Raw genomic sequence first — 15,157 nt, 5'->3', positions numbered from 1 at the left:
GCTCCTCTCTTTGAAAAAGTAAAAGAAAAATTCTTTCTTTGGTATACAATCCCCCCACACCCCTCCCACCACCCCAGGTACACTCCACTATGCACCCTTAATTCTGGACTCTTGTGATAACTATAATACCCTATCATATATCGCTTTTAAATTATTCTCTCCCTCATCTGTTTCAATGCCGTACACATAATTTATCCAGTTTTTCCTCAGTCTTGTTTTTTAAAAAAAGGGAGAATTGATCTTTTGTGGCTAACGGTCATGGAAAGGGAGAGGGAGGGGAGTAAAACAATAAACAACTAAACTGGGTGAAGGGAAAAGTAATACACAATAAGGCATTGATTGTTGTTCTTGTTAGGTGCCAACAGGTTGTCTGCGACTCACAGCAAGTGTATTATAGCTCTGAACCTTGCCCTATCCTGAGCCAGTCTCACTGTTTCTGGCACACTTAATCCCATTGCCCCAGTTATGGTGTCAGTCATCTGGGGTCTTCCTCTCCTGCACTGTCCCTCCACCCCCTACCCTTTCAAGCAAGATGTCGTTCTTCAAGTATTGGTCCCTCCTGGCGATGCACCCAAAGTATGTGAGGTGGAGCTTCAAAATCCTTGCTTCCAAGGAGCAACTTGGTTTCACTCTCTCCAAGACAGATCTGTTTGTTCCCTTGGCCGTCCATGGTATGTTCAAGACTCTTCTCTAGAACCACAACTCAAAGGCATCAGTTCTTCTGTCATCCTTATATGTTGTCCAGCTCTCTTATATATAGCAACTAAATGTGAAGACTATGGCCAGAATCAGGCACACCTTAGTCTATAGACTGACATAATTGCTTTTTAGGACTTTGGAGCAGACAGCAGATTTCCCTAATTTAATTCATCTTTTGATTTCCTGACTGCTGGTGCCAAGAGTGTTGATTGTGGAGCCAAGCAAGCTGAAATTGTTAACAACCTTAATCTCTTCTCCATCTACCATGGTGCTGCCAATTGGCCCAGTGGTGAGAATCTTTGTCTTCTTGATGTTGAGCTTCAATCCATTTTGAAGACTATAGTCCTTGACCTTCTGCAGTGAATGCTTCAGGTCCTCCTTGGTTTCAACAAGCAAGGTTGTGCCATTGGCATAATGCAGGTTGTTGATGAATCTTCCTCCAATCTTGATGCTACATTCTTTAGCGTAAAGTCTAGCATTGCGGATGATCTGTTCTGCATATAAATTGAAAAGGTATGGAGACAAGACACATCCCTGACACACTCATTTCCTGATTTTGAACCATGTAGTGTTTTCTTGATCTGTTTGTGTGACTGCTTCCTGATCTAAGTATACATTTCGCATGAGTGCAGTCAATGGCAGTTGATGTTAAATAACAAAATATTTGAGTGATTGTGTGAAAAACCATATGATTTGTAAACTTTCACTCAAATAAGATTTTTTTTAAAGTATATGAATACTGTTTATATCTCCTGTTAGTTATACTACCACCTGGGGCTGCTATTCACTCAGATTGGCTGTCAATTTAAGTTACTTAATATTTTTACTTAGAAGACGGACACTCTTGAAAATAATTTTATTCCCTGAAATGGAAAGAAAATGCTTGGTACTTGGCTAATGATTATAAATCGATGGGCAAGTGAGAAATGTAGTTGACTGTTATTTACACAAAGGGTCAATTTAAGTATTTTGTCATGTTTTTATTTATTGTTTTTATTTCTCCATGCCTTGTTTTCACTCTCTAGGACTAACGTAAATTTTAAACTGTTTGGACTAACACTGTTTTGTTTCAGCATGGTGGAGAGCTTTATTTCAGTGATGTCTATGCCAGCTTTGAAATGACAGAAGAAATCAGGACACACAAAGTTTTATGGGGTAGGATTTTTTTTTCTTTAAACGCAGATGTTTGTTCATGTACAGATTTCATTCTGCTTATAGCCAGCAAGGTTTCTATCTGTTGTTCGTAGTGTTGCGATGAGTTGTAGTTGACTCAAAGTCATGTAACAACCAGCATGAGGTTCAATGATAAGGGAAATATATGGTTTAAGAATCAAAGGCTTTTTGAGTTCTTGTCCTCCTCTGCCACTTCCACAGTGATGAATGCTTTGACAGTCTAATTAATCTCTTGGTCATTGTTTTCCAAACTGCAAAATGTAGATAAGAAAGCAACCTATCTTATAGGGCTGATAGGGTGATTACACCAGTAAGAAATATGATAAATACTTTGAAAACCACTATGTGGAAATTAAGGCAACTGTTCTCCTATTAATTTTCTGAGAGTCTCATTATCATTTATTCCTGTATTGTTATTTGGATAATGCCTCTTTTGGTTGAGGAGATAAATGTATGTATATTAACAATCTGACTGTGAAATGACAAGTTTTCACGTTTAAAGTACATGATCAACTTTTTTGCTATTATACCAGAATATGTAGAGAGTGTTAAAAACTTGAATTAAAAAAAGAGAGAAAAATAACCATAACCCAGATTCACTAGGTTCATTATCATAACTTCTTTCACGTTACTATGTATCTTTCTAAGCTTTTTATTTTTCTGTGAATATATATAATAAAATAAAAGCGTGTGGTATAAGGAGTTTAGAATTCTACATTTTAATGTATTTCATTGGGGCTAGTCTTTATAAGAAGATACCATGTTGGGAAAGATGGGGTCAGAAGAAGAGAGAAAGATCCTCCACAGGGCGGACTGACAGTGACTATAACAGAGGGCGGGTGAGGGTAGAGCAATAGGGCAAGGTTCAGACCTGTTGTTTACAGGGTCGCTATGAGTCACAGTTACTCAGTGATGCCTAACAGCAAGAAGTGTATTTCCTAAGACTAAATTTTAAAAAACATTTAAAAATGTTTATATTATAGAGTTGTGTTGTTATACAGCTGTGCCATTCTTTGACTTTTCCTCTTTTGGTGATAATTAGGCTGTTTCCAGCATGTCAATGTAATAAATAAATGTATGATCATATTTATATTTAAAAACAAACATAAGCCTGTAAAGTGCCTTGCATTATAGTAGTTGTTTTGCTTTAGTAGCGGCTCTTTGGTTTTTTGGTTTTATTTTATTTTATTATTTTTGTGTGTGTATCTTCAAATGACAGTTACAGGAGGAGATTGCCCCTCTTTCTCCAGCAGAGCATCTGGTGGATTTGAACCACGTACTTCTGGGATTGCAATGCAGCTTCTTGCCACTAGGTCACCAGAGCTCCCTAGTAGCAGCTCTTTGTGAGAGTAATCTGGAGCTAAGAAGCAACTTTGCAATTTGTCTTTTATACATTTTTATTCAAGTAGGAAAGCAGAAATATTTTTCAAAATGTATATATTCATATTTTTCTAACAGCTGATTGGAGCCCATATATCCGTGACTGTCCTAAAGAGAAGTTCCCAGAGCCCCTTCGCTTACAAACTCCTGTTTTAAACATGACTGTTAGACTCTGGAGGATGATGTGGTCGGCTGCTATTTCTAGGACCTACGTTTTCATTTCACTTCATTTCAGTTTGGGCATGTTCTCAGGAGAGGTCAGTCGTTGGAAAAAGACATCACGATGGGAAAGACAGAGTCAACAAAAGAGAGGAAGACCCTCAACAAGATGACCTGATACAGTGAGGGCAGCAATGAGCTTGAGTGTGACAGACTGTGGAGATGGCCAGTGACCCGAAGGATCACAACATTCCACTCCCCAAGCCAGCATGGGAATGATGCGGGCCCTCACAGCGTTTTGTTCTGGTTCTACAGCAGCTAGTGTGTTTTAACAGATGTCTTGATCAAAAAGAAGGGAGCTCTGCAGGACTGGCTACGGAATTGCTCTGACAACCCAAGGGCAGGGAGTTTAGATCTACCAGCTGCTCAGAGTTTGCAGAAAGATGAGCGGTTTCTTTCTGTGTGGTTTACAACTTCTGAAAACTCGCTGGTGGGGCAGCAAAGAGTTGGTTCTTTCTCTATGGTATATAACAATAGCAACAATAAAAAAGATAACATTTGGTTACTGGAGAGGAAACAGAAGAGAGAAAGACCTTAATGAGAAGGATTGACATAGTGACTTCAACAATGAACTGAAGCATGGTGGAGTTTATGAAGGTAACATAGGAGAGGGCAAAGTTTCCATCTGTTGTTCATAGAGTTGTGATGAGTTGTAGTTGACTCAAAGGCAACTACCAATTATATAAAAGAGCTTTTCCATTAATACCTGTTTGTCTTGGCTTACTGCTCAATGATTTTCCTTTCCTTCTTTTTTTTTTTTTCTTCAAGGTGAATGCCTTGGTGGTGCTTTGTACTGGAAGGATCTTGCCATTCTTGCTCAAAAAATTGGGTTCTGCCCTCCACGTTTGGTCACTGCCAACCTGATTACAATTGAAAACAAGGAACTGGAAAGAGTTCTTGGTAAGAAACAAGAGCAGGCTCTATATAGCAGCAACTGGAGCGGTCCAAATCCAGTGACATTGAAGGGTGTGCTGAGTGAGAATTTGTATCTTCTAGAAATAATCATCTTGTCTCCTGTAAAATGACAGCACACACACTCACACCCAAATAAAGTTTGGTATTCTAAAGTTACTCAGGAAATAAGATAAAGTGTTCAGAAAGATATTTGGTGGTGTACAGTAAGAAAATAATCTTTATAGTATTTTGCTCCTTATTTGCTGAGCAGGTGTGAGACCCTCCAGGAACAACAGTCGGAGTTCTGGAGATAAACCATAAGTAAATTTCATTTCTAGGGGACTGTCGTTTTGTTTCTGCAACATATCGCCTCTTCAAACTCCCTAAGACAGGACCAGCGGAAAGATGTCAGGTTATTTACAAAGGAGGAATCACGGGACATGAAAAACAACTAATATTTGATGCAAATTTCACATTTAAGGTAAGTAAGATTTCTATAAGGTAAGGTAAGTAAAATTTGAGACTGCTTCCTATGCTTGATTCATAGCGACCCTATGAACAATAGACCTAAGCTTGCCTTACTCCATTCCTACCGCACCATCTCCACCGTACCCGAGTCCATTGTTGCCATTGTTGCATTCACTGTGTTCATCTATCTTGTTGGGGGTCTTCCTCTCTTTCTCACACCCCACACCTTTCCCAGCATGATATCTTTTCCCAAAGACTACCCCCTCCTGACAGTATGTGCAGCGTATGAGGCAGCTTCCCCATTCTTACCTCTGAGGGCACCTTGGTCCCGTTTCTGTAGGTCTGGTTTTCCTTTTGGACCTCATATTGCTTCCTACTTCTCAGATATTGACTAGTTCGCTTGAGGACATGTTTTTTTTTTTTCAGATTTTTTTTTTTGAGGACATGTTTTTTAAAGTGAGGTGGAAAGTTCTTTTTTAGTAGATTCCAACTCATAGTGGGCCCCTTGTCTGCAGAGTAGCACCACTCCATGGTGTTTTCAAGGCTTGAAAGCAGATCTCCAGGCCTGTTTTCTGAGGGGCCTCTGGGTAGAGGTTGAGTGCTTATGCAATCCAACAACTCCCGAGCAGAGATTAGACACTGCAGTAATGATTTTTCCCTCAAAGTTGCCATCAAAGGAAGACAAAATGATTAATTCTAACAGGAAATAGGCCTGAAATTCAAAGTAGCATCTGAACATGAGAGTGTACTATGTCTAAAAGTTTTGTCTTTTATTCTGAAATGTCAGTCTTTAGTAAACTTGTGGACATTTTTGTTCTGTTGAGATGAAATTGGCATCTCTTAATAAATGTTTTTTCATATTACTGTCCAGGAAGGTGATACTGTTGACGTAGATGGAGAAACAGCAGCTGTCTTGAAGAATTCACGATTTGCGCCAGCTTTCCTGATCAGAACAATTGGAGAGGGCCTGCCACCATCTGGAAATTGTTCTGCTTTCAAATCTAAGGTTTGCTGACTTTCAGTTCTATGTTTTATAGAATTGTTTCAAAAATTATCATGCTGACTGGTGGTGGTTCTTCACTGTTACATTTGTGAATGTCATTAATGCCACTAAATCATTCCTTTAAAAATTATTTAAAAATTAAAAATTATTAGAGCATTTTTTAACCTTTTTATTTATTTTTTACAGCATATTCTTCCCATTTAGTTTTTTTCTTCTTCATTCATTGTTGCACATTTTCCTCCCTGCTGACCCCTCTCCCCAGTTTGTTTTTCTTTTTGAAAAGAAAAAAAGAAAAATTCTTTCATTGGTATACAGTCCATTTTAGTATGCATTTCTTTTTCTGGAATCTTGTTATGAAAATAATACCTAATCATATATTCCTTTTAAATAGTTCTCTCTCCCTCTCCCTCTCCCTCTCTCTCTCTCTCTCTCTCTCTCTCTCTCTCTCGCATCTGTTTCAGTACAGTATATACACATTATTTCCCTCCTCTTTTCATAGGTTCACCCCAACCCCCACTATGCAGTATTTCTCCTTTTGTGACTGAGATATTTTACTCAGCATAATGTCCTCCAGGGTCACTCATTTTGAATAATATTGCATGAGTCCCTTGTTTTTCAATGCAGCATAGTATTCCATTGTGTGAATATACCACAGCTTCCCTATCCATTTGTTTGTTGATGGTTGTTTTCAACTCTGCTATTGTGAACAAAGCTGCAATAAACATGGGTATGCATATATCTACTTGGGTGGCAGTTTCTTTAGGGTATATTCCCACTAGTGGAATTGCTGGGTCAAATGGTATTTCTATTTCCAACTTTTTGAGAAAGTGTCATACTGCCTTCCATAGTGGTTGTACCATTTTACACTCCTACCAACAGTCAATAAGGGTTCCAGTTTCTTCACAACCTCACCAGCATTTGTTTGCTGCTCTGTTGAATTTTGCTATTGTTACTGGGGTGAGATGATATCTCATAGTTGTTTTGATTTGCATCTTTCTTAGAGCTAGGGATTTTGAACACTTCTTCATGTGTTTGCCATCTGAATGTCTTCTTTGGTGAAGTGTTTGTTCATATCCTGTGCCCATTTTGCAATTGGATTATTTACCTTAATCTTGTGGTGCTTGAATATTCTATAAATTCTAGATCTAAGTCCCTTATCAGATAAGTCATTGCCAGATATTTTTTTCCCAGTCGGTGGCTTCCCTTTTTACCCTGTTGGGGAAGTTTTTGGATGTGCATGGGGATTTGATTCTTAGAACGTCTCATTCATCTATTTTATCCTCTCCTGGTTGTAGAAAAATGGGCATTTTTAATATATGTTGTTGTGTACTATCGAGTTTGAACCGACCATAGTTCCATCTGGTTTTCAGAGGCAGTTAATTGCACAAGAGGAGATTGCCCATCCTTCTCTCACTCAGCAGCTGGCAGGTTCAAACTGCATGCTTTCGGAATTGCAGCACAGATTATTTCCACTAGGCCCCCAGAGCTCCCTAGTATTATCACTATAAAAAGTTAATAATGAGGGGAGCTCTGGTGGCATAGTGGTAAGGAGCTGCAACTACAATCCCAGCTGCGCACGGTTCAAATCCACCAGATGCTCTGCTGGGGAAGGAGGGACAATCTCCTCCTGTACCAGTCAGATCTGATTTGATGGTACACTCACACAAAAATAATAAAATAAAATAAAAATTAAAGAAAAAGGTACAAGGCAAAAAATTGCTTTAAAAAAAAAAGTTAAGGGGAGCTCTGGTGGCTTAGTGGCAAGAAACTGCACTGCAATCCCAGAGGAACACGATTTGAATCCACCAGATGCTCTGCTAGAGAAGGAGGCGCAATATCCTCCTGTACCAGTCAGATCTGATTTGACGGTACACGCACACAAAATAATAAAAAAATTAATAATGAAAAAAGAAGAAAGTTATTCATGCATCCATTAAGAAAAGGGAGGAAAAAAAGACTAAAAAATTATTTTATTTTGCGTGAGTATAATTCCTCTTGATTTATCATACATTCATAGATATATTGTTTTATAATATTAATTGCCATTGCAATGAATTAATTACGTCTGCTCAGTTCCTTATTGTCGACTTTTTCCTTTTGCTCAGCTTATCTCTTTGTTACTTTTTATTCCCCTTTCCCTCCCTGTCACCCCTTTAAGATTGATCTGGGTATAAACCTTTCTTTAGCTTTTGATAATGATTGACTCATTGCTGTCGAGTTGGATCTGATTCATAGCTGACCCTCCAGTAAGCTTTCAGAGGCTATAAATAAACACGCAGGAGGAGATGGCCCCTCTTCCTCTCTCAGAGCAGTTAGTAGATGTAAATTTACATTTGTGTTGGGAACACAACTCCTTACCCACTAGGCCATCGGAGTTCTCATTAAATAAAAGCCAGCTTACTACCATTGAGTCCGACTCAGCCGAACCTTCAGCAGGTTTTCAGAGGCTATAAATCACATGGGAGGAAGTGAACCATTTCTCTTCTGAAGATCAGCTGGAGGATTCAGATGCCCTTTCCCTAGGGTTGGCAGTGTAACTCTGTACCCACTAGGCCACCAGAGCTAGTCTGTCTATATTTTTTTCCTTTCTTGTTGTGTACCATTGAATCAGATCTGACTGGCACAGGAAGAGGTTGCCCCTCCATCTCCAGCAGAGCATCTGGCGGATTTGAACGGCAGTGCAGCTTCTTTGCCAGGAGGCCCCCAAAGCTCCTGTCAGAGCGAGGCTTATACCATAATTGTCCTTTTGTAACTGACTTAGGTCACTCAGCATAATTTGTTTTAGATTCATCCATGTTGTGCAGTATTTAATGAATTATTTTTTTAAGTATTCTTTTTTAAAATTCATTATTAATTTCATTGAAAATTTACAGAGAATTCATTGTTGCACTTTTCTCTCCTCCCAACCCTCCCACCTAGTATACTACCTTCTTGGAAAAGTAAAAGAAAAATTCTTTCATTGTTTTACAGTCCCTCCCCCCAGGTCTACTCCACTATACAGCCTTCACTCTGGACTCCTGTTATGACAAAAATACCTAATAATTTTTCCTCTTCAACAGTTTTTTCCCTCATCTGTTTCAATCAGTGTACATCATTGAACCCATCCTTCTCAGTCTCCTCCCAACCCCGAGGTCAGTCCTGCTTTACAACATTGGACCCATGTAGTATTTGTCCTTTTGTGACTGAGGTACTTCACTCAGCATAATGTCCTCCAGAGTCACCCATTTTGAATAATACTGCATGAGTCCCTTATTTTTCAGTGCAGCATAGTATCCCACTGTGTGAATATACCACAGCTTCTCTATCCATTCGTTTGTTGATGGGCACTTAGGTTGTTTCCAACTCCTTGCTGTTGTGAGCAAAGCTGCGATAAACATGGGTGTGCATATATCTGCTTGGATGTCAGTTATTGTCTCTTTGGGGTATATTCCCAGTAGTGGAATTGCTGGGTCAAATGGTATCTCTATTTGCAACTTTTTGAGAAAGTGCCATACTGCCTTCCACAGTGGTTGCACCATTTTACACTCCCACCAACAGTGAATAAGGGTTCCAATTTCTCCACAACCTCGCCAGCATTTGTTGCTTGCTGTTCTGTTAAATTTTGCTATTCTGACTGGGGTGAGATGATATCTCATAGTTGTTTTGATTTGCATTCCTCTTAGAGCTAGGGATTTTGAACATTTCTTCATGTGCTTGTTGGCTGTCTGAATGTCTTCTTTGGTGAAGTGTCTGTTCATATCCTGTGCCCATTTTTCTATTGGATTATTTACCTTTATCTTGTTGTGGTGCTCAAGTATTTTATAAATTCTGGATATAAGTCCCTTATCTGATATGTCATTACCAAATACTTTTTCCAAGTCTTTGACTTCCCTTTTTACTCTGGTGGAGAAGTTTTTGGATGTGCAATGAATTCTTGATCATTTTTTGAATAATGCATAATACTTTTTTGTGTGAATGTTCCATGATTTCTTTAGCCACACACACACACACATATTTAAAAATGGGTATCTATAAAATTATTAGAATTGGTTTTGGTTTTGTGGGTTCCTTTTTTCAATCCTGGCAATAAATTTCCAATTTAATATATCTATGGACTCTAATGCATCCAGGAGCCCTTTAAATTATGTGAAAAAATGAGTGTATATCCGTATATACGCGGAAGAAGGATGGGCAATCTCCTTCTGGGTGATTAACTGCTGCATAAAACCAGCCGGGGGTCATGCTCACTCTTCTTGAGAAATGTGCTATTATTTTCTCTAGATTCTCAAAGGGTCTTATCCTTAGTTGCTATAGAGTTAATTTTAACTTTTGATGAACCTTTGTGGACAGTATAGATTTTAAGATGTCTGTTATACACATGTATTTTTAAATCTTTTAATTAAATTGAACTCCAGAAAGATTGTGGAAATCTGCATACCTACCTGTAACACATGAAAATACCTTTTCCCTGTTCATAGGCATTACATTTTTCTGTTTGTTTGATAGATAAAAGCCAGATTTGTTGTTTTACTTTGAAGCTGTTGAACATTTTTGGTATATTTATGGATCATTTCTTTTTATATCATATGTTTATTGACCGTGTATACTTACATTATCTATGATAAGCTTTCTATTTAGTTAGTTCAGCCATTTTCCACTAAAGTGTGCAGTAGCCTTTGTAAAATGCTTATGTTCTTTCATGGTATGTTTAGAATTGTTATAACATGCCATGCATCTCAGGTCTGTCCCATTCCATTGATTCCCACCCCCCTAAAATGCATATATCTTATACTTTCTTTTATCCTGAAAGACTAAAAACTCCCTTCAGGTTAAAGTTGCTATGAATGTAAAGCATTTAAAAATATACAAGCTATTTCTAAAACCTAGTTTTTGTTTCATTGCAGTCTTTATTTTCGGTTTGCTTGATTTTGTTAGTCCACACAGTTATATCAGTTTTGTGAACAGTTAGGATCATCTTGTAGGATAAAGTTGTTTTGTTTTAAATTTTATTTTATTAATTTTAATGAACATTTACAGATATTTTAGATTTCCATTCATTCATTGTTGCATTTTTCTACCTGCCCACACCTCCCCCCAGTTTGCTCTTCTCTTTGAAGTAAAAGAAAAATTCCATCATTGGTATACAGTCCCCCCGCCCCGAGTACACTCCATTATGCAACCTTCATTCTGGACTCTTGTCATAACCATAATACCCAATCATATATTGCTTTTAAATTATTCTCTCCCTTATCTGTTTCAATGAGGATGAAGTTTTAAAAGAATTCAACTGAAGGTAAAATTAAAATGCAACTTTTTTTAATAAAAATGCCTTTTTAAAATATTGTCTATGTCATTTTGCAAATATTTCCTCCCCCTTGAGAGTAATTGCTTTTTAAAAATATATACTGCTAAATTTTAATATATTAATTTATTTTAATGTTTCTATTTTTAATATTATGCTCAGAAAGACTTTCTACTTGTTGACATTATAAATTTGTATTTCCTTTTAGTACTTTTTTTCTTGACATAAAATTTACCATTTTAACCTTTATAAAGCATTGAATTCAATGGCTTTTAGTACATATACTGTGTTTTTAAATTATTATCTTTATTTAATTCTAGACCATTTTTTTAAATTCTAGACCATTTTTATTAAAAATTTCTATTTCCTCGAGTGAGAACTCTATACCTTTTAAGCAGTTACACTTTATATTCTCCTTCAGTCAACCTTTGGGAACCACCGTCATTCTATATCTGTGGATTTGCTTATTCTGGCTATTTCTGGATATAAAAGGAATCATGCTGTATGTGGCCTTTTTATATGGCTTACTTCTCTTAGAATGTTTTCAAGACTTAACCCTATTGTAGCATGTTTGGTACTTTATATCTTATTATGATTGAATAGTATTCCATTATATAGTCATACCACAATTTGTCAGTTTTATCAGCTGAATGTTTGGATTGCTTACATTTCTGAGCTGTTAGGAATAATGCTACTATGAGCAATGTGTACAAGTTTTTGTTTGAAGAACAATTTCTGTTCTCTAAGGTCATACAGTAATTCTGCAGGGAGCTCTGATGACATGCTCTGTAGGGAGTGATTCTGCTAAACCTAAATTTTAAACCTCTTTGGCAGTTCAGATCCACCATCAGAGGCGAGGAAGATGGACAATCTCCTCCCTTGTGATTTATAGCCTTGGAACCCTGCTGTAAGGTCAGCTAGGAGTTGGTTCTGACTCAACTAGCAATGAGTAAGAGAGTCTGTACGGTAGCTCTGAGGTGCTCTGGTGGTGTAGTCTGTAGCATGTAGCAGTCTTTAGCATGGTTAAGCCTCACATCTCTGGCAGTGCAAACCCACCTGGGGCTACGTGGGAGAAAGATGGGCAGTCGCCTCCCATTGCAATTTATAACCTCAGAAACCTTTCTAAGTTAGAGCGACTGACTAGACCGCAGTGGATGAGAGATAGGAAATCTGTGTTTACTTTTTTTTTTTATTGTCCTTTTACTTCAGCTCACGAGCTGGTGACCTGAGTCTAGACCTCAGTTTCCTTCTTGCCTACATGAAAATAGATGAAATGAGAATTTGTGCTTCTAGCAACCGTTTTTCCCTCTTTTATTTTTTTCTCCCAGTTAGTTGAGTACTGTAGCCTTCAATATGGATTGAAACAACCTAAGAAAACCAATTACCACTGGGACAATTAGCAACACCATGACAGATGGAAAAGAGATTGAGATATGTTAACATCTTAAGCTTGCTTGGTTCCACAATCAACGCTCTTGGTGCCAGTAGTCAGGAAGTTTAAAAATATTAATTGTATTTGGAAAGGCAGGGAAATATCCAGAGTTCTGAGGAGCAAGGATGTTAATCTAGAGACTAAGGTATTCCTGATCCAAGCTATGGTCTTCACAATTACTTACTCTGCATCAAAGAGCTACACAATGACCAAGATGATACAGGAGAAGAATTGATGCCTTCAAGTTATGGTGGTGGAGAAGAGTATTGAACATATCATGGACTGCTGTGTTTACATTTTTGAGGAGATACCAAACTATATTGCACAGAGGCTGTACCATTTTACAGTCCTACCAACAATGAATGAGAGTTTCATTTTTCCATAGCCTGATCAACATTTATTTTCCTTTATTATTAAAAAAGAATTACATAGCTAGTCTAGTGGTGTGAAATGGTGTGCAGTTTAAAACCACTAACTGGGGAGCTCTGGTGGCCTAGTGGTAAGATGCTGCACTGCAGTCCCAGAGGTATGCGGTTCAAATCCACCAGATGCTCTGCTGGAGAGGGAGGGGTCAATCTCCTCCTGTACCAGTCAGATCTGATTTGATGGTACACATAAAAATAATACAATAAAAATTAAAAAAAAAACACCACAAAACAAAAACACCAAAAAACCCCACTAACTGCTCTGAGGGAGAAAGACGGGCAATTAACTGCTATGTGTGTGATTTACCACCTCTCAAAACCCACTGGAGGATCAGCTTTGGGTTGGTCTGACTCTATAGAAGCCAACAACAAACAATGACTGATAACGTTTACATTTTCTCATGTTCACGTTCTTTTTTCAGGCCTTAAAGACATTGTTTGGAACATTTAAATAATAAAAAAGTTAATAATGGATTGATTCTGTGAGTGGAGTGGTGGGAATGAGTGTGTTTGAGACGGCAAGGTTGGCACAGGATAGAATGGTGTTTAGGGCTCTTGTACGTAGGGTCGCTATGAGTTGTAAGCGACTCAATGGCCCATAACAACAATAATTTAAAAATAAATCCATTTTAAAAATTATGATAAAAATATACTTAAACATTTGCCATTTCAACCTTTTTTATGTGTACATGTCAGTGACATGACAGTTGGGTTGTTCGTCTTCCAGTTCTTTAGTTGTGACGTGCTTTACACACTGCCCACACTAGAGCCTTCTCAAGGGTTTTAATTGACAGGGGTTTGTCCTCATTGTATGCATTTTACTTTTACTTTCCTTCTTTTTTTTATGTGTGTGATTTCAGTGAAAGTTTACAAAGCATATTGAGAGATATTTTTAATTGAAGTAATGTATTTTGTTCTATAACATTAATTCTAACACACACATACACACAATGTCTGACCATCCATTTATTCATTCACTTTGTGAAATATTTTCTCCTTCATTCATCTTAAGAAGAGCTTGTGTATGTATTCATTTTCTACATCCCCTTCATCTTCTTAGTGTCCTTTGACGCACAAAGTCTTTTCATGTTCATGATGTCCAATTTATCTTTTTACTCTTTATACTTCTGGGGTAATTTCTAAGAAACCGTTGCCAAATCCAAGGTCATGAAAATTTTTCTAATACTTTCAGCCTTCATTTTCATGTTAAAATCTTAAGCCTCTTGGTGTTTTATTTTTAAAGAATAAATGTTGAAAGAGAGCTCTGGTGGCCTAGTGGCAAGAAGCTGCACCAGAGTTGCGTGGTTCAAATCCACCAGATGCTCTGCTGGAGAAGAAGGGGCAATCTCTTGTACCAGTCAGATCCAATTTGACAGTACACACACACACACACACACACACACACAAATAATGTTGAGCTAAGAGTGACTATTTTTTCCTAAATATGAATTACTTAAAGCTTTCCTATTTCATTTATTAACAATTGTCATTTCTCTACTGTTTTGAAGTGCTATTTTTTTTATCCTACATTCTTAAATATCTGTTTTAGCTAGCTTTTCACTAGTCTCTGAAAATGATTATTTTCTAAAACATTTTATGTTCATATTTAGAATTGTTTTGGAGAGGAGAATATTGATGTACTTTCTGAAGCATTTTCCTGCAATTTATGTCATGCAATCTCCCATAGTTACTCTGTAAAATAGGGAGAGAGTTATGACATAATATTATTATCTCTCTTTCTCCTTGTCTCTTGTCTATTTTTGCTTTGTGCCCTATAGTATGCTGTTATAAATCATCTTTTTTCCCTTTTTTAAAATTAAATTTTATTAATTTTAATGAACATTTACAGAGATTTTGGATTTCCATTCATTCATTGTTGCACTATTTTCTCTATCCCTCCCAGTTCGTTCCTCTTTTTTTGCCCCCCAAAAGTCTGTTTTAATTGTCCCATTGCCACAGTGCTTGTTAAAGCCAGTTCTGATTAATCTCCTTTGTCAGTGTGTCCTTTGCCATTCCCAATATTACTCCTCCCAGGGAGAGACTTCACCCTGATTCATAAGGAAAAGGGGACGGCACATTCTCTTAGCTACTTCATGCTGAAAAGGGACGCTGTAGGTTTCAGGGAGAAGATCTTCTCTCATTACTCTAATGGGCCCCTTTGGCAATAGGAAACACGTAGACTA

The 15,157-nt window shown here is 37.6% G+C and overlaps 1 protein-coding gene across 1 annotated transcript in view; it reads left to right on the top strand.

Annotated features, from left to right (window-relative positions):
* AS3MT (arsenic (+3 oxidation state) methyltransferase) overlaps positions 1 to 15,157 on the top strand; it is a 38,327-nt gene that overhangs the window by 9,331 nt on the left and 13,839 nt on the right. Inside the window, exons 7-10 of the mRNA XM_006880181.1 lie at positions 1,773 to 1,854; positions 4,240 to 4,371; positions 4,704 to 4,846; positions 5,705 to 5,839. Coding sequence (XP_006880243.1) covers positions 1,773 to 1,854; positions 4,240 to 4,371; positions 4,704 to 4,846; positions 5,705 to 5,839 — 492 coding nt within the window. The remainder of the gene's footprint in view (positions 1 to 1,772; positions 1,855 to 4,239; positions 4,372 to 4,703; positions 4,847 to 5,704; positions 5,840 to 15,157) is intronic.

This window comes from Elephantulus edwardii, unplaced genomic scaffold (genome assembly GCF_000299155.1).
Source record: "Elephantulus edwardii isolate Elephantulus edwardi_28Jun2011 unplaced genomic scaffold, EleEdw1.0 scaffold00006, whole genome shotgun sequence".
Taxonomy (NCBI): domain Eukaryota; kingdom Metazoa; phylum Chordata; class Mammalia; order Macroscelidea; family Macroscelididae; genus Elephantulus; species Elephantulus edwardii.
The sequence above is the reverse complement of the archived record's forward strand: the minus strand, read 5'-3'. Positions and strand labels throughout refer to the sequence as shown.